This window comes from Agrilus planipennis, unplaced genomic scaffold (genome assembly GCF_000699045.2).
Source record: "Agrilus planipennis isolate EAB-ADULT unplaced genomic scaffold, Apla_2.0 scaffold410, whole genome shotgun sequence".
Taxonomy (NCBI): domain Eukaryota; kingdom Metazoa; phylum Arthropoda; class Insecta; order Coleoptera; family Buprestidae; genus Agrilus; species Agrilus planipennis.
Window position 1 is genome coordinate 40,341 of NW_020439142.1, and position 22,944 is coordinate 63,284.

Below are 22,944 nucleotides of genomic sequence, written 5' to 3' on the forward strand. Positions count from 1 at the left end.
TTGATTAGGTAATTACGTAAAACAAATGAAATATTTGCTATCCTAAGCACTTCATTTATTTTAAACAAATATATAAATTAAACCAAATAGACCATGTTTAGTCCAATTTTACTATTAATTGCAAGTATTGAACAGTGATAGTACGTGACTGCTACATCAGATAACGAATAACAGTATCAAACGATAAATATGGGAATCAGCTTAAAAAATTAAGGTGGCAGTCGTCAATCGACGCAGCTAGGATGGGCAGAACAAGATCATTGATCAATTGAGCCCTTAACATTGCATTGGAGGTGGGAGAATGGTATTTCGTCATCAATGCGACGTAGTAACCAACAATTGGGCAAAAGTTTTACTTTGCTCACAACATACAGCGGCATAACGACAAATTGTGTTCCTTGTGATTTTGAGCTTAATATATGATAAAAAAAATGCAATAAAAATTTTTAAAGTTCCGGTGGTTCAGCTACGTTTAGAAAATAGAGAATACAATACTAAAATCCAACGGTTGAACGAGTTCACAAAAATTAATACAACTAATTATATTGTCAAAGACAAACCGCACATTAATATATCATTTGAAAATGCTTTGTTACGTTCGATCGATTAGGTATTGCCCTTAAACCGAATGAGGACATCCATGTGTTAATTTGCAAAATACTAGAGATGTGTGTAGATAGCAAATATCTACATATACGTTTAAATTCTCTAGTCGAAAATAATCGATCTAATTTGATATTACATTTGTTGAAAGCATTCGTTTGTGCATAAAATTCACAGTCTACAAACAGCAAACGCTTGAGCTTTTGGATTTTAGCTTTATCTTATAATCCTTATAGTATTTTGCTTTAGTATAATTAAACAGATACCTCTATTAATTCAGTATTCTCTTGTGAATAATCTCTCGCTTTTACAACCACTGCATTGTATATTCGAGTCAAATTCCTGAATGACTTCATTTTTGATTTTATTATTATATTTTTATTTCTAATTTTAATTTACTAATTTCTGCATATTTGATGTAAAGCATTAATTGGTATATAATTGCGCTTAATATTCAGTTTTAGTTTCGTTTTTAATATCATCTACCCTGCTAATAAAATTAAAAATTTATATACCTTTGTGGCATATTAAAGTCCTTAAAAATACCTAAACAGTTTCTGCGAGCTCTTACGATTTTGTAAAGTTTTAAACAAATTAAAAATGATGTTGAGCAGGTCTACATTTATTTTTCTCTAAAAATATGAGTAAAAGCCAGTGTACCTACGTGTGTAACAGTATTTATACAAACTAAAATTTCATATCAATTTTTTTTGTATATGCATACTGATTGGTAGCCACAATGAGCCAATTTTGCAATTAAAAATGCACAATAGCTAATCACTCTTGTATCAAAAATATACGTATAAATGTGGTGCTTGAAATACAGTTTCTATATGTATAGTGGCTGTCCATAAAGTACGTATCGCAAACTGGGGGAGAGGGAGAGCCTGCCGTTATGGTCTTGCTGCATGGGTGGAGGGGGCCAAGATTTAACAATTTTAATACTACTGATTTACTATAACGATGGTTAGATAAATAAAATGCAGGTATAGTTAGATTTTCTTAAAAAATGCGTGAATAAATAGAACGGAACTACCCCTTCATTCAATTTGCATGAATTAATCGTTCTTTTGGGCCATGTCTCATCAGCCCAAATACGTGAAAATCTATGTTCTTATTTCTTATGCGTGTTATATATCTTTTTGACAATTGATTTTTTCAAAAATCATTCGTCGTAGGTGAGGGGTGGGGGGCGAGAGAGAATCAGATTAAAAAATCTTTTTATTTTATATATTATACATCACACGTTACTTAAATAATAAACAAAAATTAATTTTATATACTTACCATTTTATTTTTGTCATAAAGCTCTTTGCAGATTTGTTAAGGGAATCATATACTTTCAAAATTTTAATATAGGATAAGGATAAAAATGTATGTTGGTACTATGGTATAAAATATTTGCAAGTCAGAAAAAAATAAGTAGGTGCTTACATAATCTATTTATTTAAGTATTTTGTGACAATTACATATTTATTTAACAAATGTAAGTAGGTATATAAATTACTGTCCAGCCTTAGTTAGTATTTCACGCATATTTTACAGGGTAGCTCTTCTTTCTTCTCTTCTCTTCGCTCTTCTTCGATTGCGATGATTTTGCGCTTTGTTTTTCTAAAATTTGATGTTATAAATCAATCAAAATCAGTTTAAAATTCAGTCATACCTTTAGAACTCCATGAGGAATATAGTTCCGTGTACTTGTTACAAGTAAGTGGTCCTTGTTGTACCCAAACTTCATTATTAATTATTTTATAGTTGGAGTTGCTCTCACTTTCTTTCAATTTTTTCAATCTTTCAGTCTGACGAAATAAAGATCTTCGCTTACGGCCTTGCTAAAGTTTTTAATAAACATTAACTTAAAATAAATATTTTTTTATATTCGGTTGACTTTGATGGTTGAATAAAGACCCATGTACATGATGGAGCTTAATATTGATACACTAATTAACTCTTAACTTAAATCCTACAGTGACACATAATTTACTTAACAACTCACCCTTATGCGTTCTTTTTTTCTGCTAGTTCTGACAAAAGAATTTTGCACTGATCCAGTAATATTTCCTTAAAAAATTACACTACGTTAATTTTTTTCTTTTTAATACCATGTAACATACTTACCATACAAACAAGAGGGTAATGATACTGGAACTATTTTAGTTTCTCTGCTCAAAATCGAGTTTACGCTATTAGTGGAAAAAAGGCGTACATTAGCTTGTGATGAAACAGATGTATTCGCAACACCAAAAAATTGTATCCTTTCGTGATTTTCGAATTGTATACTATTACCGTAAGGTTGGCGAATAAAATTTTTATAAATCAGATACAGGTCGTTAAAACTAATGTTGAAAATTCTTCCCACTCTATCTCGTGTTTTGTGTACTAACTACAACGAGAAAAAGATTAACACTTTGTGTATATATACATAAACATATTATTTACATTCACATATACAGAATATGCTAGATAACTTAGTCTAAAGGTTGTCCTAGAGCGATAGCGCTCAACTGAATTAGAATGGTCAACTGCATAGTTTTTTTTCCAATCTGTACCTACCAATCTTCTCTGCAGCTAAAAAACACAAAAGTTAGAATAAACTATTTATAATTCTGCAAGTTACTTTACTGAACCTTTCTATAAGCTGCTTTGGCAAGTGTCGATAGGGTTTTCACATTTCTAGCAAATTTCTTTTGTGTCTGCAGGTTTTGATTTATCTGTGTAACTTTTATATTATTAACATCACTTTTTACAAACATAGATTTGTTCACATTCTTAAAATAGGAAATGTTTGTATATTTAGGTAAGAAATTTTGGTTTTTGGGAACTGACTTTTTGGCATAAGGTCTTGGATTTACATTTTTCTGAAAAATAACATTTTATTTAATATATAATATCAATAATCCCTTCCAAACAGCATTTTTTTAAAGACACCTCCTTGTTTTTACCTGGTTAAAATCTTTATCATTGCCACTCTCATTATAACATTCAAAATCAAAATTATGATCCACTAACTCATTCCTGTTTTTCATTTTTAAGCCTTCTACAGTCTGATTCAATTTTTGCGAGTTTACTTTCTGTTGCTCAAATGGTGTTATGTATTTGTCATTTAAATTAGTGTTCTTTTCAGATGGATTTGGAGAATAAATTCCCTGATGTCTTGGTATATCCTTATCCTCGTTATTGCTAATGTACACAGCTCTTTTGGCATCGTTTACTTGTTTCATTTTAAAATCCAAATTCTTTCTAGCCAATTTAAAAGTGTCATTTTGCTTTTGTAAATCGTCTATTAATTGTATTTTTTTATTTCGATTATTTGAGGAAATGAGATAGAATTCCTTATCCTTAGACTTCTGGTCCTTACTGCATACAAAGTCGTTGGGTGTATAGTCTATTGATTGGAATATGCTAATGCTAGTCTTTAATGGTTTTTTCGCAATATCTAACTTATTTTTGAAATTAAATTCAATGGAATCAATCGAAAATAAACTCCTACAATAAAAAGAAGTTAATTATTAATAACTTATTTAAAATCTTATACAATAAGAAGAAAACTAACATTAATCCTACCTATCAAATGCTTGTTTTGGAATCTCATCTATTTGAAAAAGCTCATTAAACGTAATGAGAGCTGTTTTTAAATCGCCATTGCAATCCTTTAAACATCTATAAAAGCAATTTTTTTTTAATTTAATGCAAAAAAATATACTAACTGTTTTTATAATAAACTAGAGAAACTAAAAGTGCATATATCTGGTAGTATAAAATTAGAAATATTTAAAAGAAACTTATGTACTTTTTGGACCATTGCATATTCATTGACGTTATGTCTGATACAGCACTAACATTACTAAGTGATACTTCTTCAAAAGCATTAAGATATTGCTTCACTGTTGCTTGATTAATATGTAGTTTATCATTAATTATAAAATATTGAACTCCGTCTGTTGAAACTAATACAAAAGTTCTATTAAAACCTAAAATTTGTCCACCGATCTCTTGAAAAATGCCTGTTACCATTACCATTGCAAAGTTGTACTGCAAAAATGTAATAAATCTTCAAATAAACAAAACGGAATAGAATCACACTTACGTTAAACGAAACCAAATCAACGGTAAATGAGCAAGGGTCGTGATTTGTGGGAGGTAACTGACAAAGAACTGCCATAATATTATCACAACCCACAAACATATTATCATAACTATTTGTAATGCCTGAAAGGGTTTTCAAATTTCTTGCAAAACTTGTGTAGCATTCTAAACTAGAAAAAATACCTAATTAACGACTAGTTACTTATTTAACTTTCTAATCATGAACAACTAGTGAAACAGAAAGTAATAATAAATATTACATGCATATCTGATTAGCTGCTACAGAATTCCAAAGTATTGAACTCATATTTGCGATTTTAATGATAAAAGTTTGAAGCGTTGTTATTTCTGTAACAAAAGGAAAAGGGATGCAAAAATTGCAAATTTAAAAAGGTCTCAATATCAAATATTTTATGTTCACTAAATGTTGTGGAAATGATACTGACATTCTTAACTATTTCGATTAAAATATTTTGAGTTGTACAATACAATTATAATCACTTTCTATTCCACTGATTATATACTTATTTACTCTGCATCTTCATATTTTTCTTTATTTTTGTTGTAATGGCAAGAAATTGTAAGTGTGGCGCCTAAGTGATACATGTCTCTCAAAGATGATCTTTGCTTGTCATATAAAATAAAAAAATGATCTAAAAACTGATCAACAAAATCGTGGCCCTCGGGGCAACACAAATAATTTTTTTTAAAGGATAACAAATCATCTTTTTGAACTCTTAGAAAGTCCTGAAATTCTAAAAAAATGTTAAAAAGTGCCAAGACAATAAAATAAAACAGCTTGCCAGTTTCTTTAAGTTTGGTAGTACAGTTAATACTGCTTTCACGTAACTGTACTCATCGTACTGTGCACAAAAAGGATTATCCTTTAAAATTATTTCTTCTATACTACTAAAGTTCCTTAATACTTGTAATTCCTCAAATGTATTAATCTGGAATGACACAGAAAATTTTACATCAATAATTTCAATTTTAAGATTTGTAAACATACCATGTTTTTACTCAAATCCAATTTTTTAATATCCATATATTTACAAATTGATAGAAGGGATTTCAATTGGCTTATTCTATTTTCAGATAAATTTAAATTTTTTATGTTAATGCCCTTGCATATCCTTAATACACCCTCTAAAATACTTGGTTGGAATAAAGGGAAATACTCTGTTAACTCTATAAACAATTTTACCAAATATCAAAAATGATCCATCATTGTTATGATAAACGTACCATGATCCTCATGAAATCTTGATAAATTTAGTGTACCATCAACCTTACTATACCTTTTATGAATCACCATTGTGATATTCTCATAGTAATTAAAGTCTAAATCAGACAACCTTTTAAAACCCAAAATAATTGTCACATTAAGCTAAAATTTAAAACAATAGTATTCTACATAACATTTGATGCTTTCGCAGCAATACAGACCATTCCTCCATGAACTGGATCTGGGATGACTAGTCCTTTATTGTATAACTCTTCTATAGCATTTTTGCAATTTCTTGCTAAAAAATGACTGTTTATATACTCCTTTTTAAAATGCAGAGGCAGTAACTCATTCGGAAATACAGTGCGTAAAACAGAATCCAGTAGGATATTTCTATCTATACTTGCTGAGTTAGTTATCTGAAAACGAAGCAAAACTTTTTAATAAAATAACGAACAAAAGAAAAACTTACAATAAACTTATGCCAGTGTTTTGTGCTTTCAATAAGTCTCTTGTATTTATCTAGGTGAGTTGCTGTAATGTCAACTTCATTTAAAACAGCAGTTCCCATAATTGCTTTGTGGTAAAGTTAGTTCAACTAAATAATTAGTAATTTTATCTTAATTTTTAAAAACCTCTACGTATTTTAACGACTTCTTATATGGCTCCTTATCATTTATTTGTTTATAACCTAAATTCATCAAAAATATAAAATACTATTNCGGCCATCATTTTTTCTAATTGTTGCTGTTGTCGGCCATCATTTTTTCTAATTGTTGCTGTTGTCGGCCATCATTTTTTCTAATTGTTGCTGTTGTCGGCCATCATTTTTTCTAATTGTTGCTGTTGTCGGCCATCATTCTTTTCTAATTGTTGCTGTTGTCGGCCATCATGCTTTTTTGATAGATGAATAGTAATCAATAATTAAAAATTAAAGAAATTGAAATGATAACTATGTAGAAAAATACGCAGAATCTCGTGGTGCCAAAGGTTTTCTAATGCGGTGTCAAATAGGCACCTTCCAGAAATATTTTAGCTGAAATATATAAAATGATTTAATCGTAAAAGGCGCTCGTGGAATTATTAGGAGATGGAAGGTATTTACTAATCTTTGAGAGGTGATAACTACGTAGAAAAATACGCAGAATCTCGTGGTGCCAAGGGGTTTTTAGTGCGGTGTCATATAGGCACCTTGCGGCAGTATGTTAGCTGAAATATACAAAATAATTTAATCGTAAAAGGCGCTCGTGGAATCATTAGGAAATGGAAGGTATTTACTAATCTTTGAGAGGTGATAACTACGTAGAAAAATACGCAGAATCTCGTGGTGCCAAGGGTTTTTTAGTGCGGTGTCATATAGGCACCTTGCGGCAGTATGTTAGCTGAAATATACAAAATAATTTAATCGTAAAAGGCGCTCGTGGAATCATTAGGAAATGGAAGGTATTTACTAAGCTTTGACAAGTGATAACCATGTGCTGGATTTTATTGGGGAGTTAGTTCGAATGCAAGGGATTCCTTTTGTCGTTGAATAATTTCATCAAGGGTCGGAAACGACACCCCTAAATATAAATGAGAAAGGAAATGTTAAATGTGAAGAAGTTAAACTACATTTCTATCACTTAAAAAAGAAACCAGAACAATATGTATTAAAATTAATGGTCATCATATGTCTGAAAAAAATCTTGTTTGTCTGATTACACACATATATTCAACCAATTTTTAGTATCTAAATCTTTACAGCTATTTCATTAAATATTTGAGTAACTACAAATATATAATTATTGTGCTAGCTTTGCAAGAATTAACTGGCGTTGTTCTGGAACGAGGTCGTTGTATCCCCAAATAAAAAGTCCACCAATGTCAAAGTCAAAAATAGCGTCTAAAAAGTAGTTAAGATTTTCAAAATTTAAGCCAACTGTAGTCAACGCCAAAAAAACTTTTTCTTTAGGCACTCCATTATTGATGGTCCTTTTCAATGCCGATCTTACATTAGCCGCAATGTGAACGTCTGACCACATGGCATCTCCATAACAATAGTGAATGATTCTGTCGCAGAAATTTGATCTAGCCAATTTCGCTACTTTATCATTAAATTCTTGTCCATTATCATTTTTCTCAGGATTGTTGTATCCCCAACCGGAAATAAACCCATAACTCGTCTGTTTTCCATTTTTCTTAAGACCCTGCATTGCGGCAATTACATTATCAATGTTCATACCACATTCGTCGTCGAAGTCAACCCCATCCCAGCCATTCTGTAAGGTCATTTGAACTATTTGACTCACTTCATCTGCAGAAACAGGCCTTGAAATTGGAGAGCAATATTCCCCCCCATATGTCCAAAGGATTTTAACACCACCATATTGTGGAGCTGAGGTCTCTTTTGGACTCCAACCACTACCAGTAGTAAAATTATTTAAATTGGTCACCATACCATATGAGTTAACGCTAAATTCTTCTAAAGGTCTCTGTGACAGACTTTGGGACCAACCACCGATAATTTTTGGGTTTGTAGTTGTTAGAATTTTAACCATTCCGATTATACAAATAGAAAACGCAGCTATTGCTCTAAATAAAGCAAATGAAGAATTAGAATAAGAAAAATAATCAAATAAAAGAATAAGAATAAACTTTATGAAAGTAATTACTTCACAAATTTACGCGAATAAAAATAAAGCGGATGGCTTTTTCACAGTCACCAAGAAAACAAATTCATTCATTACAAAAACCATTAATTTATTTTCAATGTTTGGAAGTTGAGTACAACATATTTTATAAATAACATAGAGATGCTGTTACATCTTAAAAATATTGCTTTAACTAAACCTATCGACTTATAAACGAATTATATTGAAATAACATATTAGAAATAGTTTTTGAAGCACATCCTTCAATTTTTGTTACTGTTACTATCACTGAGGTAATTTCTGAAGTATTGCTTTCCTCTGCTGCTTGCTGAGATTATGATAAGCCCAAATAAAAAGACCGCCAACATCAATGTCAACGATCGCGTCCAGAAAATAGTTTAGATTCGTATCGTTCAATCCTGCTGACGTCAAAGCTAGAATAATGTTTTCTTTTGGCATCCCATTATTGATGCTTCTTTCAAGAGCTTGCCTAACATTGTTTTTGATGTCTTCATCCGACCACATGGCGGCGCCATAGCAATAATGGACGAGTTTATCGCAAACACCGGAACAAGCTAATTTTTTAACGTTCTCGTTTAGTTTTTTCCCATTTGAGCCATTGTTTGGATTATTGTAATCCCAGCCAGCAATAAAACCGTAACTTGTTTCTTTCCCTTCATTCTTAAGGCTTTTCATGACTTCAATAATATTATCAGTGTTCATATTGCATTCGTCGTCAAAGTCTACTCCATCCCATTTGCTATTCTGAGTTACTTGAACTATCCTATTGACTTCATCGGAAGTAGCTGGTCTTGAGCAAGGTGAACAGCCTTCCCCGCCGTATGTCCAAAGAATTTTAACAGAGTCGAAGCCTTCAAATCTTGGAGCGGTGGTTTTTTTTGGACTCCAACCAGCTCCTGTTGTAAGTGTGTCCAAATTAGTAACCATTCCGTATATATTCACACTGAATTCTTCTAACGGTTTTCGTGTAAGAACTTGGCTCCAACCTCCAATAATTTTTCTTTGTTTGGAAGTCATTCTTAATGCATATAGTATTTAGATAACTATTGTTTATCAAATTTAATAACTTCTTTTGGGGAATATTCTGAAACGAAAATTAGAATGTCTTAATTTTAAATCAAATAAAATATGCTCAAAGTATTACCAGATTTCAAAAAATAATGTTTTTTTTTTAATATTGTCTTAATTATTATATTCAACCTACTGCATAATTACACACTCTAATCATAGAACTTTTTAATAATGTAATTTGCCGTTAAAATTAAGTAGTATACATACATTAATTACTTTATGGATGTTTATATGATCTGCATACATTACATGTTTTGCAAAATACCTAACAATTTCAACATACGACTATATCACTTTGTGTTAATATTTTAGAGTAAGAAGCAAAAAACTCATTAATTCAGGTCTAGACACAGATGAGTCACAAAAGTTTCAAAGAGCTTAACTAAACTGAATAAAAAACACGTACTTATGCAAATCATATCATACATTAATAACAACCATACGAATACCCTATCTTGAATTTCTTTTTTGTCACAAGATATCCATTAATTCCATTTATATTATCGTGGCGAGACAATTATCAAACAACAGATATATTTTTGATAAACATAGTGATTCACTGTTTTTTTTTTTGAGATTTCGCAACGATTTAAGATATTTACTTATTATCTTTTTTAAGAAAATGAGAAAAACAAAAGAAAGAAATTGCAATTGTGTTGATACAAAAAAATCTTTTCCAAATGGTTAAGTTCTTAAATTTTAATACTAATTAACGCCATAACATTAATTAAGCCAATGCCCCAATGATATTTGAAACTACTAAAGGGTTCAGATATATATCCAACTGGTGGAGCCACAATACATATACATATACAGATTGTGCTGTTTTAATAAAAAATATATCTAAACTTTGGTTGTTCATGAGTTTAGGTTTCAAAGAAACATATTTCGAACATTGTTTTTCTTTATTTTGTATGATACATTTAGGTGTCACTAGAAAATATTAAAGACTTACCTTTTCTATTCCAGTAGAATCGGTTTGGCAGTGACCATGGACAAGTTATTAAAGTCGTGGTGTAGGACGTTTTGTTGTAAAAAATTATATGTATATTGTGTACTGGATTTGCATTTGAACTCCGGTAAAACGGCAACATTTACTGCACAACCGTTTTCGTATTTATAAACGATTTTATAAACGATTAAGGACGAATTTGTACGAATTATTTCTATTTATAACAATTAAGGTTTACCACTATAACAACTTTTTTTTACCAAGAACTGAATAATCAAATATCATAATAGTTTGCTATAAATACAGAACCAGTATCGAGTTAATATTGAACGTTACAGTTTATTTTCATTAAAAATTATAAAAACGATAAAATTATATGGTCTTCACATAGATTATTACCTATAATCCGTCCCTGATTATATCAATACATAAAATTGAAATTGATTTTTTAAAAAGATCGTTTGTTGATGATTTTAACGACGAAACTTATTCATCAATAAATAAAAAACAATGAAATCTTCATTGATAATATGTTTTTTATTTTGCATGTAAAATATTTTTTATGTTCGCCATTCCTTTTTTTAAAAGTTCGATCAGTTTGGCCTGTATAATTTTTATTAAATAGGTACAATTCAATTTAAATCGTACGAACTCCATTACTACTGAAGATATTGATATTCAATTGGTATCTCGATATGTTGATAACATTCTTATTTTTTTGCTTTACAGGTATAGGTAGAGAAAAATTTTCTATATTTGACAAACTTAAATACACTCGGACTTTGAAATCAATAATCAGTCATATCGCCATCCTTATCAATTATTGTACATGCTATATATAAAAATTAATCAAATTGCGCCCGTAATTGTTCAGAAATTATTAATAAATCATTGTAACAAATGTTTAGCTGACGCTTGAAATAATTATAATGTAAATATTACCGATAATTTATTATAGTATATGTAACTAAAAGAGTAATTAATATAAATTACTAATACTAGAATGCATGTTTTTTCGTATATTATATTTCTATATCTAAAAAATTATTGAAATAATATGTAATACTTATAGTATTTGTCCAAAAACTAACATGTGATAGGTATAATTTTTAATATAGCTTATTAAAAACATCTTGTATTTCCTGTTACACTTCACGATAAACGCACAATAATGTTTTACTGAACTTTTTAAGTGTACTTCCGTATTCCTTGATTCTAATATCAAGTACCGATCGTTAGTAAACTTGACGTCACTTATCACTAATTTTAGTTATTAATTTATATTGATACATTTTTTTGTTCATTTGTCTATAAAAAGTAGCCCAGACGAGTTTTGGCAATCTCCTCTTTATGCTTGTTAAGTCCTTTTGAATTCTAACCCGTACCGACAGACAAACAAAAAATTGATAACATCTTTTACTTAATTAAAAAAACTTTTATGAAATATTTGTCATTTATGATTTCCTTCTGTACTACTGTTTTAAATTTTTCAAACAGACGAATTTGATTATAAATTAATATAATAAAAAAAATGGTACTATGTAAAACAGCTTTATTTCTGATTTTTTTTTTGGTACCTTTTGTTCTTTGGTTGCGTAAAACAATAAATAAACACAATTAAAAGAGATAACATTTAATCAGTGTTCATATTGCATTCGTCGTCAAAGTCTACTCCATCCCATTTGCTATTCTGAGTAATGAGAGCTGTTTTTAAATCGCCATTGCAATCCTTTAAACATCTATAAAAGCAATTTTTTTTTAATTTAATGCAAAAAAATATACTAACTGTTTTTATAATAAACTAGAGAAACTAAAAGTGCATATATCTGGTAGTATAAAATTAGAAATATTTAAAAGAAACTTATGTACTTTTTGGACCATTGCATATTCATTGACGTTATGTCTGATACAGCACTAACATTACTAAGTGATACTTCTTCAAAAGCATTAAGATATTGCTTCACTGTTGCTTGATTAATATGTAGTTTATCATTAATTATAAAATATTGAACTCCGTCTGTTGAAACTAATACAAAAGTTCTATTAAAACCTAAAATTTGTCCACCGATCTCTTGAAAAATGCCNAACGCAAAATAATAATTAAATATATTTACAGTAGGCACGCGAAAGTGTGAATCGAAAAAATATAACAGTTGTTCATATTATAGATTTGTTCACGTATTGTTCCAGATAATGCAACTGGGGAAGTACCGAATATTTACAACAATTGTCCAAAAACAACGGGGAAATAGCAATTAAGATAATTGAACTTTCGTTTCTATAGACGAAGGTTTAGTTTATTGAGATATACAGTGACTTCTAGCATAATTAAATCACACTATCGAGCAAGAATATATTTTCCATTCTTTCCCTGTTTATACGAACTTTTTTAGTAACCAAAGGTAAAAAGAGGTATGGTCTCATAAGTTTCCTCTAATAAAACTAAAAAAGTGTAAAACTCCTATTATACTATACTGTTACAATCTTAACATTACTATTTAATTTGGACTTGTTCATTATAATGAGAGCAGGTTGACACTGACAGTGAACATAAGCATTAAATTGCACAGGAATATTATAGATTGTAGAATGTTGAACTAATTTATAAAATATTAAATATATATAATAAATATATTTACAATAAATACACCTTATCATCGCTAAACTTTTTCCATAAGTAGTTCATCTTCTTTGTCATTTTTTCTTGCAACATTCAGTACTGGATTTTGAGAGTACAATACAATTGCTACCATTACAACTAAGATGGACAAAACAGTATTTACATAAATTGGAATGCCAAATAAAATGTAACAAAACACAGCCGTTAAAATAAGTTCCAATGCACTTGCAAAGGTCTTTAAAATTGAGTTTAAATTCTTCAGAAAAAAGCTTGTAATTATTCCTATTGCAGCGTTATTAACCATTACTAGAACCACCTTGTATTCGAAGATTATTTTCAAACTCTCCCACGTAAATACATTCAATATATTACCTTCGATAAGTAATAAAAGACTATTACAAACAATTGAGTTCAAATACATAAAGATATTTTGTATGTAAATATCAACTGTAGCTCCAGGTTCTTTAAGCAAATACTCATTATAAACGCCAGCTAAACAAGAACAAAAAACCTGGACTAGAATGTAAATTGTGTACAGGTCAAAATTTAAGTGAAATGATTTTTTATGTTCATTTCTGCTTCCGGTCTCCCAGTTGAAGAGATTCACTTGCTTTAGCATGCATCCACATGTTAATAAAAGCAACGATATCCATTGTAATGTTGTAAGCTTTTTTCTAAATATAAGCTGCAAAAGAAAACAAAAAACTATTTTAAAAGGACAAAAGAATTAGGTAATTAAATCATTTACAATTAAAATATTTGAAATCGAATCTAACAAAATTTTACTTTGTAATTTCATTTCACATAAAACACTGAATCTATGCGATATATGTCAGCTTATCACAGTTTAAAATGAATCGTATGTGGCAATCTAAGGACATCCTTTTGATGATGCATTAAAAACTTGCTTATCACATAGAGTAGGTAGTCCACGTTTGATAAATTCTATTTACAAATATTACTCTTAACAGTTACATAATATATTATATAGAGCATTTTTTAAATTTGAGGAACGTTATAATCATATAAAAATTATAAAATTACCTGGAATAATACCGCAGTAACAACAACTCGTAATTGAAGCATCAAATAATAGGTAGTTGGATCAAACACAGCTAAATCTATGAATGATAAATTATTGTACAAGCAATATAAGAATGCTGGAATAAAATACAGTCCCATAACTTTCCTACTTTTAAGTACAGCATGAAAAAGATTTGAAATAGAGTTGCTGGAAAAAAGAAATTATAAAATCTCTTGTGAACGACTCCATTAATTGTAGAAACATACTCTTTGCAATATAGCAGTGTACAAATCCATAATTTGAGAGCTTCCGTTAAGAGAACTACTGCAGCAATATCATAATTATAATTATTATCCAAACTTTGGGAAGCTGTTACCAGGATACCTGAAAGATTTAATTATCACCCGTGCAAAGCTTCATTACTATAATTACCTTGATTCACAAAAAGCACTATATAAAATATGAAAACCAAAACACTGACTTTGTTGGGGAAGAGTACCTTCCACTTAACCTCCACCATTGTAAAATTTAATTGTAAATAATATCACTTTCTTTCAGTTAATTACATTTTTATGTCTAAAAATATCCATTCCTTTCCATGGTTACCCCACTTATGTTCATGTTATCTTTTAAGTTACAGTTTAACATTGCTTAACTTGCTAACAATAGTAAATAAAAAATGAAATAAACATTTCCTGCCTTTCGTTTGATAACATTAGTATTGCCCTCTCTTGCAGTTCATGTTTCTTGTTTTGATTTAAATATAACTTCACAGCTTTAATTATCATGTTTGAACATATTCTTTAGTGAATACAGATTTTTAATTTGAGACTTAACAAAATCTGTCTACAGTACCGATAGGTGAAGTAATATAAAATTTATGAAATAAATTAAACACAAAAATGGCCTCATTAATTTCCCGAAAGATTGGTCAAAATTAGTATAAAAAGGCGCTCCTTAAATTATTCGGCAATGAAAGATATTTACTAAGCCTTAAACACTGATAATTGTATAAAAAAGTACGTAGAATTTCATGGTGTCAACGGTTTTTGAGTGCTGTGTCAAATAGACACATTTCGGCATTATTTCCATTAAAATATACAAAATATATTAGAAAGAAAAAAGGCGCTCGAGAAATTACAGAAACATGATAGGTATTTACTAACATATGAGAACCGATATTAATGTAAAAAAGTATGTAGAATCTCATGGTGCCAACGGTTTTCGAGTGCGCTGTCAAATAGGCACATTCCGGCATTATTTTCAATAAAATATATGATACAAATTAGAAATAAAAAGACGCTCGTGAAATTACAGAAAGACTAAAGATATTTACAAACTTTCTAGAAGTGATAATAATGTAAAAAAGTACGTAGAATCTCATGGTGCCAACGGTTTTCGAGTGCGCTGTCAAATAGGCACATTCCGGCATTATTTTCAATAAAATATATGATACAAATTAGAAATAAAAAGACGCTCGTGAAATTACAGAAAGACTAAAGATATTTACAAACTTTCTAGAAGTGATAATAATGTAAAAAAGTACGTAGAATCTCATGGTGCCAACGGTTTTCGAGTGCGCTGTCAAATAGGCACATTCCGGCATTATTTTCAATAAAATATATGATACAAATTAGAAATAAAAAGACGCTCGTGAAATTACAGAAAGACTAAAGATATTTACAAACTTTCTAGAAGTGATAATAATGTAAAAAAGTACGTAGAATCTCATGGTGCCAACGGTTTTCGAGTGCGCTGTCAAATAGGCACATTCCGGCATTATTTTCAATAAAATATATGATACAAATTAGAAATAAAAAGACGCTCGTGAAATTACAGAAAGACTAAAGATATTTACAAACTTTCTAGAAGTGATAATAATGTAAAAAAGTACGTAGAATCTCATGGTGCCAACGGTTTTCGAGTGCGCTGTCAAATAGGCACATTCCGGCATTATTTTCAATAAAATATATGATACAAATTAGAAATAAAAAGACGCTCGTGAAATTACAGAAAGACTAAAGATATTTACAAACTTTCTAGAAGTGATAATAATGTAAAAAAGTACGTAGAATCTCATGGTGCCAACGGTTTTCGAGTGCGGTGTCAAATAGGCACATTCCGGCATTATTTTCATCAAAATATATGATACAAATTAGAAATAAAAAGGCGCTCGTGAAATTACAGAAAGATGAAAGGTGTTTACTAACTTGTGAGAACCGATATTAATGTAAAAAAGTACGTAAAATCTCATGGTGCCAACGGTTTTCGAGTGCGGTGTCAAATAGGCACATTCCGGCATGATACAAATTAAAAATAAAAAGGCGCTCGTAAAATTATAGAAAGATGAAAGATATTAACAAACTTTCTAGAAGTGATAATAATGTAAAAAAGTACGTAGAATCTCATGGTGCCAACGGTTTTCGAGTGCTGTGTCAAATAGGCACATTCCGGCATTATTTTCATCAAAATATATGATACAAATTAGAAATAAAAAGGCGCTCGTGAAATTACAGAAAGATGAAACATATTTTCTAATTTTCTAGAAGTGATAGTTATGTAAAGAAGTGCGTACAATCTAATGGTGTCAAAGTCCTTCAAGTGCGGTTTCAAATAGGTACTTGCCGCATCATTTTTGCTTACGTATACAAAATAAACTAAACAAAAAATGAAATTACTAGGTGACTAGGTTTTGAAATTGAAATACTTACTAATCAGAAAAAATCCATACTGCTTTAAAAACAATTTAATACACAATGACTAGAAAATATACAATTCCGACTTGTCAGCACTAAATTCAAATATCCATTTGTAATAAATAATTTGTCGTCTTAAAAAAATATTAATACAATTACAATGAATGAGGAAGACAAACAATTGTTATACGTAATTGACACGGAACTAATTAAAGGATACATTCTCTGTTAAGTTTATATATGCACAATGTGTTATTAAATACATATGAAATTTTGCTTCAACAGAAACAATTGTTTTGTGCTCACCTATCTTAACATACAACTGATTTATTTTTACCTATTAAATTACAGCGGAAATAAATAAAATAAATTAATTAAAACAATTAAAATTGCAAATGTTACTCAGGTTAAAATAGCATGCAAGTTTCAAAAAATAAATATTATAATAGTGAGAATAACTTCGAACTAATAATCAATGCTACTAGGGTGATGGCGCCAAGCCCTAAAATTTTTAGTCACTGATGTTTCGGCCACTGACTGGCTTCATCTGTAAGAGGTACATACAAAACGTCCATCAGGGGTGTACGCTGTATAGTACCATCTTCCATTTTATCAATTTGCTCCAGTTGTTGATAGCCAGGAGATGGGCCAACCGGAATTATAAGGCGACCCCCCACCTTGAATTAAAGATAATACGTTTACCTTTAATTACCTTAAATATTGGTATAAACCATAAATGTGAAGCTGATGGGGCAGATAAAACCATTTGCAAATAATTATTTGTAGTGGGTTAACTAATAAAAAAGAAAAACAAATGCAGCCAACCTTTAATTGATCTATTAAAACTTCCGGAACTTTAGGAGCTGCAGCACCAACATGAATAGCATTGTACGGGGCAAATTCTGGTACACCTTTACGACCATCTCCTACCATCAATTTAACTCTTCCAGACTCTAATAAGTCTGGATTTCCTTTTTTCATATTTTCTTTAGACATTTCAACCAATTCAGCTATATGGTCAATTCCCACAGCTACTCTAGTAAAAAAAGTCACACATCGTAAAAATTACTTTTTACGTAGTCTAATTTGCAATATTTAATGTTGTGAACAAAATTATGTACATGGAGCCATGGACAGGCTTATCACAGAGTCCATAAACTCATGATAAATGCTACAACCAAACAAAACAAAAAATACATGGCGTAAAGTTCCGGAGTGCTGAGGAATATCCAGTGAGACCATTATGAACTTTCTGTTCTGTTTGGTTACGTGTACCATGTAGGGTAGGGGGTAGTTGCGCAGCGGATTAAACTTAATAAGTCAATTTTTTTATGGACCTTATCGAACATTTTTGAATCTTATAAAGGGTATCTTTTTGATAGAATTCGTGTTCACTAAGTTATTTGTTGTGATTCATCAAACCCTGTATAAAGACTGTAAGTGTTCTCTAATCTATCGGAAGTATCTAAGATTTGCTAACGAAAACAAATGGAATTGAAATAGCAATTTACGAATGACGGTTTCAATAGAATCTTAACCGCGCTTTATGAAGCTTTAGTTCTGTTTGGTTGCGAATAGTAGCTTCGTTGTGGGTTTAGTTTAAGTTGATATCTTTATGGATCTTGTCAAATATTTTTGAGTCCCACACATACTCTATAGATGGCGTTCATTACGCGTTTGTATCATTTAATCAAACACTGTCTAGGGACAGTAGATACAGTCTTAGTTAATGATTCAGTTCTTAGTGGTAATTGACCAATTTGGAAGAATGTTTATTTGCTAAGCTTTAATATTATGTATTATAGATTAATTATTAAATAGTTTACATCTTTTAAATCTTATTTATTGGCCTTGACTTACCCATCTTTTCCTAACATTATGGCCATGCATGCAGTTAGGTACCCACTCCCAGAACCTACATCTAAAGCTGTTTCGCCAGGTTTTAACTTGTCTTTAAGCAATTCTAAAGCGTGAGCATGCATATGGGGAGCACTTATGGTTACCCCATAACCAATGCTTCGGGGTTCGTCGATATACGGATTATTTTTACAGTAATGACCCCTATCAACTTTCAGCATAGTTTCTTCTACCACATCACTTTTAATGATGTTATGCGCTGTAAAATAAGCATTCGCAATGATCAAGAATTGTTTGTGATATATTATCAAGAACATACATCTCAATTGCCTGACCAAATCTTCATTATTTGCTCCGTGCGATCTCCAAGCCATAAATTGGTAAAAGCACAATACAAACGAAAATGCCCTGGTGATCATAAATTTTCTAATAATGCAGATATTTACGACTTTGCGATAAAAAATGGTATAATTTGACAATTTAATGACAATTACGTACAAACACAGCTGATCGAACAGCTGACAGTGACATCAGGCGCAAGCCTGAGTCAACTACAGAGTATCATAATACTACCATAGAAGAAAATTAGACATTTTAGGGCTTTATAGCAAAATGGTAAAAAAGGTACTCATAGTTTTTTTATGGCTGTCCGTAAAAATGGCGGTTCCTATTTGATTTCTAAGATTTTAGACGTAGGAGAACGAATTTTTCAATCTGATGAGTCGAAGATAATTATTGTCATCGGTTGCAGAAGCTGCGGAACCCTATGGCGGCTGTTTGAGAATTTTTTGGGAATAGGAGCGTCCGAGTATTACTACGGAGAAAACAATAACTAACAAAAAGGCAAATTTATTTAACAAAATATATTAACAACGATTTCAGTCACCTACACCTTAAAAATTACATATTTCACTTTTCTTTAAGGAGACCTATCAACTCGTTAAAATCCGTCACGTACCATTTTGACTTGGCTTTGACTTTTTCCCTAATAATATTACCGCCATAGCCTTAAACAAATACGATTAAAACTTACAGTATTGTTGTACATTACGATATTACAAATATTTCTAATTTTACCTATAAATGCATCAGCAGGAGGCGATGCTTCCAAATCGGTCATTCCATCCCCGATCATGACAAGCTTTTTAAATCCAAAAGTTTGTTTAAGATAATTAACTACTAACCCCTTTCCACCGCTTTCCGATGTGAACGCATTTTCATCAAACCCAGCATACTCTCCTTTAAAAAGGAACGGAATTGTAGAATAAAATAAAGTTCATAGTAGTAGTTCAGGATACAGCAATAAGTTGAATGAAGTTGATGAAACAAAGTACATTACATAATATGAACAACTAGTAGTTAATAACTAATTCGTTCTACCTGTATAGTAGAATTTCAGTCGATTGCAAAATACATTTTCTATTGGAATATTGAGTTTGGATGCTATTGGGGATATGAAACATTTAAAGCCACCGGAAACTAAAAATACAGGAACATTTCGGGAATGAAGAACATCGACTAGTTTTCTAAAAAAGCGATGTCTTATATTTTAAATTTAATTTTTTCTTAATTGTTGAATACATAATGTGCTTGTGCGTACTTTATTCCTGGTGTTAAAGTCGGTGGTTTTGTTCTTACAAAATCTCTGATTTGTACTAATGTCGGTTGAAGGATGTTCAGCCTTATGTTTAAGGACTGACGAAAAGTCATGTCTCCGGACATTGCTTCTCTCGTTCTGTAAAAGTACAAGCATTAACTATTTATAAAAAACAAACACTTCGGCTTATACCTGACAGTACGCCACTGGAAATCATTAGTTAATTCTTAATTCTTATTACTAGGTTTTTTAATTTTTGTGTTAAAATATCTAAATATTTAATTAGAACATTTTTTCTAATTTATAATGTTACTCTTTTACAATCGCTGAATAAAATCAGATGATCAATGATCATTGCAAAGATCTGTTATGGTTGTTGTTAGTGTAAAAGTTAATTTATTAAACATGTGTATATGAAAGAGAAACTCACAGTCGAGCGATTTCGTTTCCTTTTCCTAAGAATCCTGCTAGTTCGTCAATTCCTTCTTCTTGAATTACGGTAGAATCTACGTCAAAGCACACGGCATCAGTTTGGCGCCAGACGTTTTGAATTTCATCGCTCGACATTGTGTTGGTTGATGAAATTAACTTTCCACAAAACTTGATTCTTTATCGGGAATTAAGCAGAAAACGCCACTGCTAACAAATGCTCAGTATGCAACTGAATATTCGGAAGCCGCTGGAGATGCCTTTTAGTATAATGAATTTACAATTAATACTTATTTATACATATCTTTTACTGTTGCGTCTTATATGTTATTACAACATATATGTACGAACATACATATACATGCACGATAAAAGATCACATGGTTCAAGGTCGGTAAGCTAACGATAAGTATTAAAATGTGTTTTTCTGTTTTGAACAAAAATAAATAGGTGCTTTATCAGTTTGTTGTTTTATGTAATGTAAAAAAAATAGATTCCTACAGTTTTTCCCTAAAATTGTGGTTGCAAAATCTAGTATTGCAGCACCAACTTATTAATTATAGATATAATCAGTTTTAATCCCGTAATTAATTACTCTATTGTACGCGAAATGTTTTTGTAATTCTAGTAGACAACCTTTGGAGAATCACTTAGGTATTTAAAAATAAAATTAACGCACTAATACATTACAATGAGATATAGAAATGACATTACATGCATAATTAAAATTACTTAAACTATTATACAGCGGCGTAGATATTGTAGAACAACGAGGGGATTAATAAATATGAATTTACATAAATAACAATTTTTACTAACGTGATCATCAGATTTAAGGCAAAACCAAATAAAGAAATCGTAACTTCATACTTTAAACCAACAACAGCATATTCACTTGAAAATAGCCATGGTGATAAATCATTTCACATAATTATTTTACTAATAATTACTGGGTGTTGCGAAAGTACTACGTTAATTGGCTAGTAAAAATATATGAAGTAATGGTACTAACGGTAAAAGTAATCGTGAGACCCAGCACGAGGGCTGCCAAGGAGGAAAACAAAACATTGAATGTAAAAATGTATTTTTATGTGTATTTCTATTACAAAACTGAAATATATATATTTCTATAAAGATTTTTGGGTTTATAAACCAATAACCGGTCCGGTGTTCTTTTTCGTGTCTTCCTTTTTAATTTTGTTTGCTGTACATATCTGCCAAAATTACCTATTACTGGATTTTTTATTTTTAACTACAACTGTTCGATTAAACAGTAGAGTTGTAGTGAGATGAAGAGAATAATAAAGTGAAATTAATTAGGAAGCTTCATTTTTAAGATTCCAGCGCGCAAACGCCGGAGATTTGTGGGGTTTAAGAATAAGACCTAAATAAATTCGAAATCGTGCTCGCATGTGTTTGGAAAAAGACTATAAAACCCTTTATAATGCAAATTCGTGCCTTTTTATTTGTTTTTTGTTTTGGTGTTTTGTTAAAAAAGTGTTATAATTACGATTTAACACACGCGGAATTAAGAAACACGTAAGTAGTAATTACTAATTTTATGTGGATAGACATATATACTTTTTAAAAACTATTTTTTATAATTTTTACTTTGTTGTTGTTTTTTTGTATTGCTTGTTGAAACAGTCATAGTTTTTGGATGCTGTATTCTGGCGCCTGAGAGTCTGTTTACTATTGATTTCTAAACTCTTCTTAGGGATTTACTTTAATAACGGTAACATTTTGAGAAATCATCATTTGCTATTCTTAAATCTACAGGTACTTCATAAAAATATAATCATAATACTGAATCATTTGAATACTGAAAAATGTTCGGTATTAACTTTTTATAGAGGTCATAAATTTGAAACTAACTATCTTGCAAACAATATTTCCTTGGGAAGAGTTATAAAACAAAAAGATTTAGGTATAATATTTCAAGAGAATTTTGAATTCGATATTCAATTGCAAAATACGGTTAACAAGGCCTTTAAAATCCTAGGTTTTTTAATTAGATCAGCCAGTAAATTTAAGTTTGACACTATTATTTATATGTACAAGACCCTGGTAAGACCTATAATGTTTTATAATTCTCAAATCTGGTCTCCACATTATTTAACTATGATAATGAAA

The 22,944-nt window shown here is 30.4% G+C and overlaps 7 protein-coding genes across 12 annotated transcripts in view; 1 reads left to right on the top strand and 6 right to left on the bottom strand.

Moving 5' to 3' along the window:
* Positions 1-2,039: 2,039 nt before the first annotated feature.
* LOC108743059 lies at positions 2,040-6,615 on the bottom strand. 2 transcript variants are annotated; one of them, XM_018478470.2, is made up of 16 exons: positions 6,387-6,615; positions 6,136-6,333; positions 5,935-6,076; positions 5,699-5,877; positions 5,493-5,639; positions 5,222-5,436; positions 4,691-4,859; positions 4,394-4,635; positions 4,168-4,263; positions 3,546-4,089; positions 3,231-3,461; positions 3,043-3,171; positions 2,722-2,986; positions 2,600-2,664; positions 2,267-2,435; positions 2,040-2,214 (listed from the first exon to the last, which is right to left on the bottom strand). In XM_018478470.2, the coding sequence occupies exons 1-16, from the start codon at positions 6,483-6,485 to the stop codon at positions 2,132-2,134; spliced, it is 2,973 nt and encodes a 990-aa protein (XP_018333972.1). In that variant the 5' UTR covers positions 6,486-6,615; the 3' UTR covers positions 2,040-2,131. The 2 variants fall into 2 exon arrangements, with proteins under 2 accessions (XP_018333972.1, XP_018333973.1); XM_018478471.1 differs by lacking the exons at positions 6,136-6,333; positions 6,387-6,615 and having other exon boundaries at positions 5,699-5,835; positions 5,894-5,982.
* Positions 6,616-6,903: 288 nt separating this feature from the next.
* On the bottom strand, positions 6,904-11,937 carry LOC108743061. 2 transcript variants are annotated; one of them, XM_018478472.2, is made up of 2 exons: positions 11,680-11,937; positions 6,904-8,485 (listed from the first exon to the last, which is right to left on the bottom strand). In XM_018478472.2, exons 1-2 carry the CDS (start codon positions 11,718-11,720, stop codon positions 7,696-7,698), a joined length of 831 nt encoding a protein of 276 aa, XP_018333974.1. In that variant the 5' UTR covers positions 11,721-11,937; the 3' UTR covers positions 6,904-7,695. The 2 variants fall into 2 exon arrangements, with proteins under 2 accessions (XP_018333974.1, XP_018333975.1); XM_018478473.2 differs by having other exon boundaries at positions 11,655-11,937.
* On the bottom strand, positions 8,633-10,748 carry LOC108743062. 3 transcript variants are annotated; one of them, XM_018478475.2, is made up of 2 exons: positions 10,592-10,748; positions 8,633-9,649 (listed from the first exon to the last, which is right to left on the bottom strand). In XM_018478475.2, the coding sequence occupies exon 2, from the start codon at positions 9,580-9,582 to the stop codon at positions 8,830-8,832; it is 753 nt and encodes a 250-aa protein (XP_018333977.1). In that variant the 5' UTR covers positions 9,583-9,649; positions 10,592-10,748; the 3' UTR covers positions 8,633-8,829. The 3 variants fall into 3 exon arrangements, with proteins under 3 accessions (XP_018333977.1, XP_018333979.1, XP_018333978.1); XM_018478477.1 differs by lacking the exon at positions 10,592-10,748 and adding an exon at positions 9,844-10,076; XM_018478476.1 differs by lacking the exon at positions 10,592-10,748 and adding an exon at positions 9,710-9,804.
* A 736-nt stretch (positions 11,938-12,673) lies between the features above and the next one.
* Positions 12,674-15,357, bottom strand: LOC108743051 (UDP-galactose transporter senju). The gene is made up of 4 exons (XM_018478458.1): positions 14,665-15,357; positions 14,499-14,616; positions 14,253-14,439; positions 12,674-13,893 (listed from the first exon to the last, which is right to left on the bottom strand). The coding sequence occupies exons 1-4, from the start codon at positions 14,750-14,752 to the stop codon at positions 13,249-13,251; spliced, it is 1,038 nt and encodes a 345-aa protein (XP_018333960.1). The 5' UTR covers positions 14,753-15,357; the 3' UTR covers positions 12,674-13,248.
* A 1,605-nt stretch (positions 15,358-16,962) lies between these two features.
* Positions 16,963-19,585, bottom strand: LOC108743057 (protein-L-isoaspartate(D-aspartate) O-methyltransferase-like). Of its 2 annotated transcripts, XM_018478466.2 has the most exons (4): positions 19,105-19,585; positions 18,789-19,044; positions 17,754-17,964; positions 16,963-17,605 (listed from the first exon to the last, which is right to left on the bottom strand). In XM_018478466.2, the coding sequence occupies exons 1-4, from the start codon at positions 19,202-19,204 to the stop codon at positions 17,444-17,446; spliced, it is 729 nt and encodes a 242-aa protein (XP_018333968.1). In that variant the 5' UTR covers positions 19,205-19,585; the 3' UTR covers positions 16,963-17,443. The 2 variants fall into 2 exon arrangements, with proteins under 2 accessions (XP_018333968.1, XP_018333969.1); XM_018478467.1 differs by lacking the exon at positions 19,105-19,585 and having other exon boundaries at positions 17,754-17,959; positions 18,789-18,875.
* A 33-nt stretch (positions 19,586-19,618) lies between these two features.
* LOC108743058 (phosphoserine phosphatase) lies at positions 19,619-21,083 on the bottom strand. The gene is made up of 5 exons (XM_018478468.1): positions 20,813-21,083; positions 20,386-20,520; positions 20,166-20,311; positions 19,863-20,024; positions 19,619-19,792 (listed from the first exon to the last, which is right to left on the bottom strand). The coding sequence occupies exons 1-5, from the start codon at positions 20,947-20,949 to the stop codon at positions 19,695-19,697; spliced, it is 678 nt and encodes a 225-aa protein (XP_018333970.1). The 5' UTR covers positions 20,950-21,083; the 3' UTR covers positions 19,619-19,694.
* A 221-nt stretch (positions 21,084-21,304) lies between these two features.
* The window catches only part of LOC108743050 (voltage-dependent calcium channel subunit alpha-2/delta-3-like), a 12,675-nt gene continuing 11,035 nt past the window's right edge, over positions 21,305-22,944 (top strand). The window contains exon 1 of the mRNA XM_025977819.1: positions 21,305-22,350. Within this exon, the coding sequence (XP_025833604.1) occupies positions 22,256-22,350 (95 nt within the window). The 5' untranslated portion in view covers positions 21,305-22,255. The remainder of the gene's footprint in view (positions 22,351-22,944) is intronic.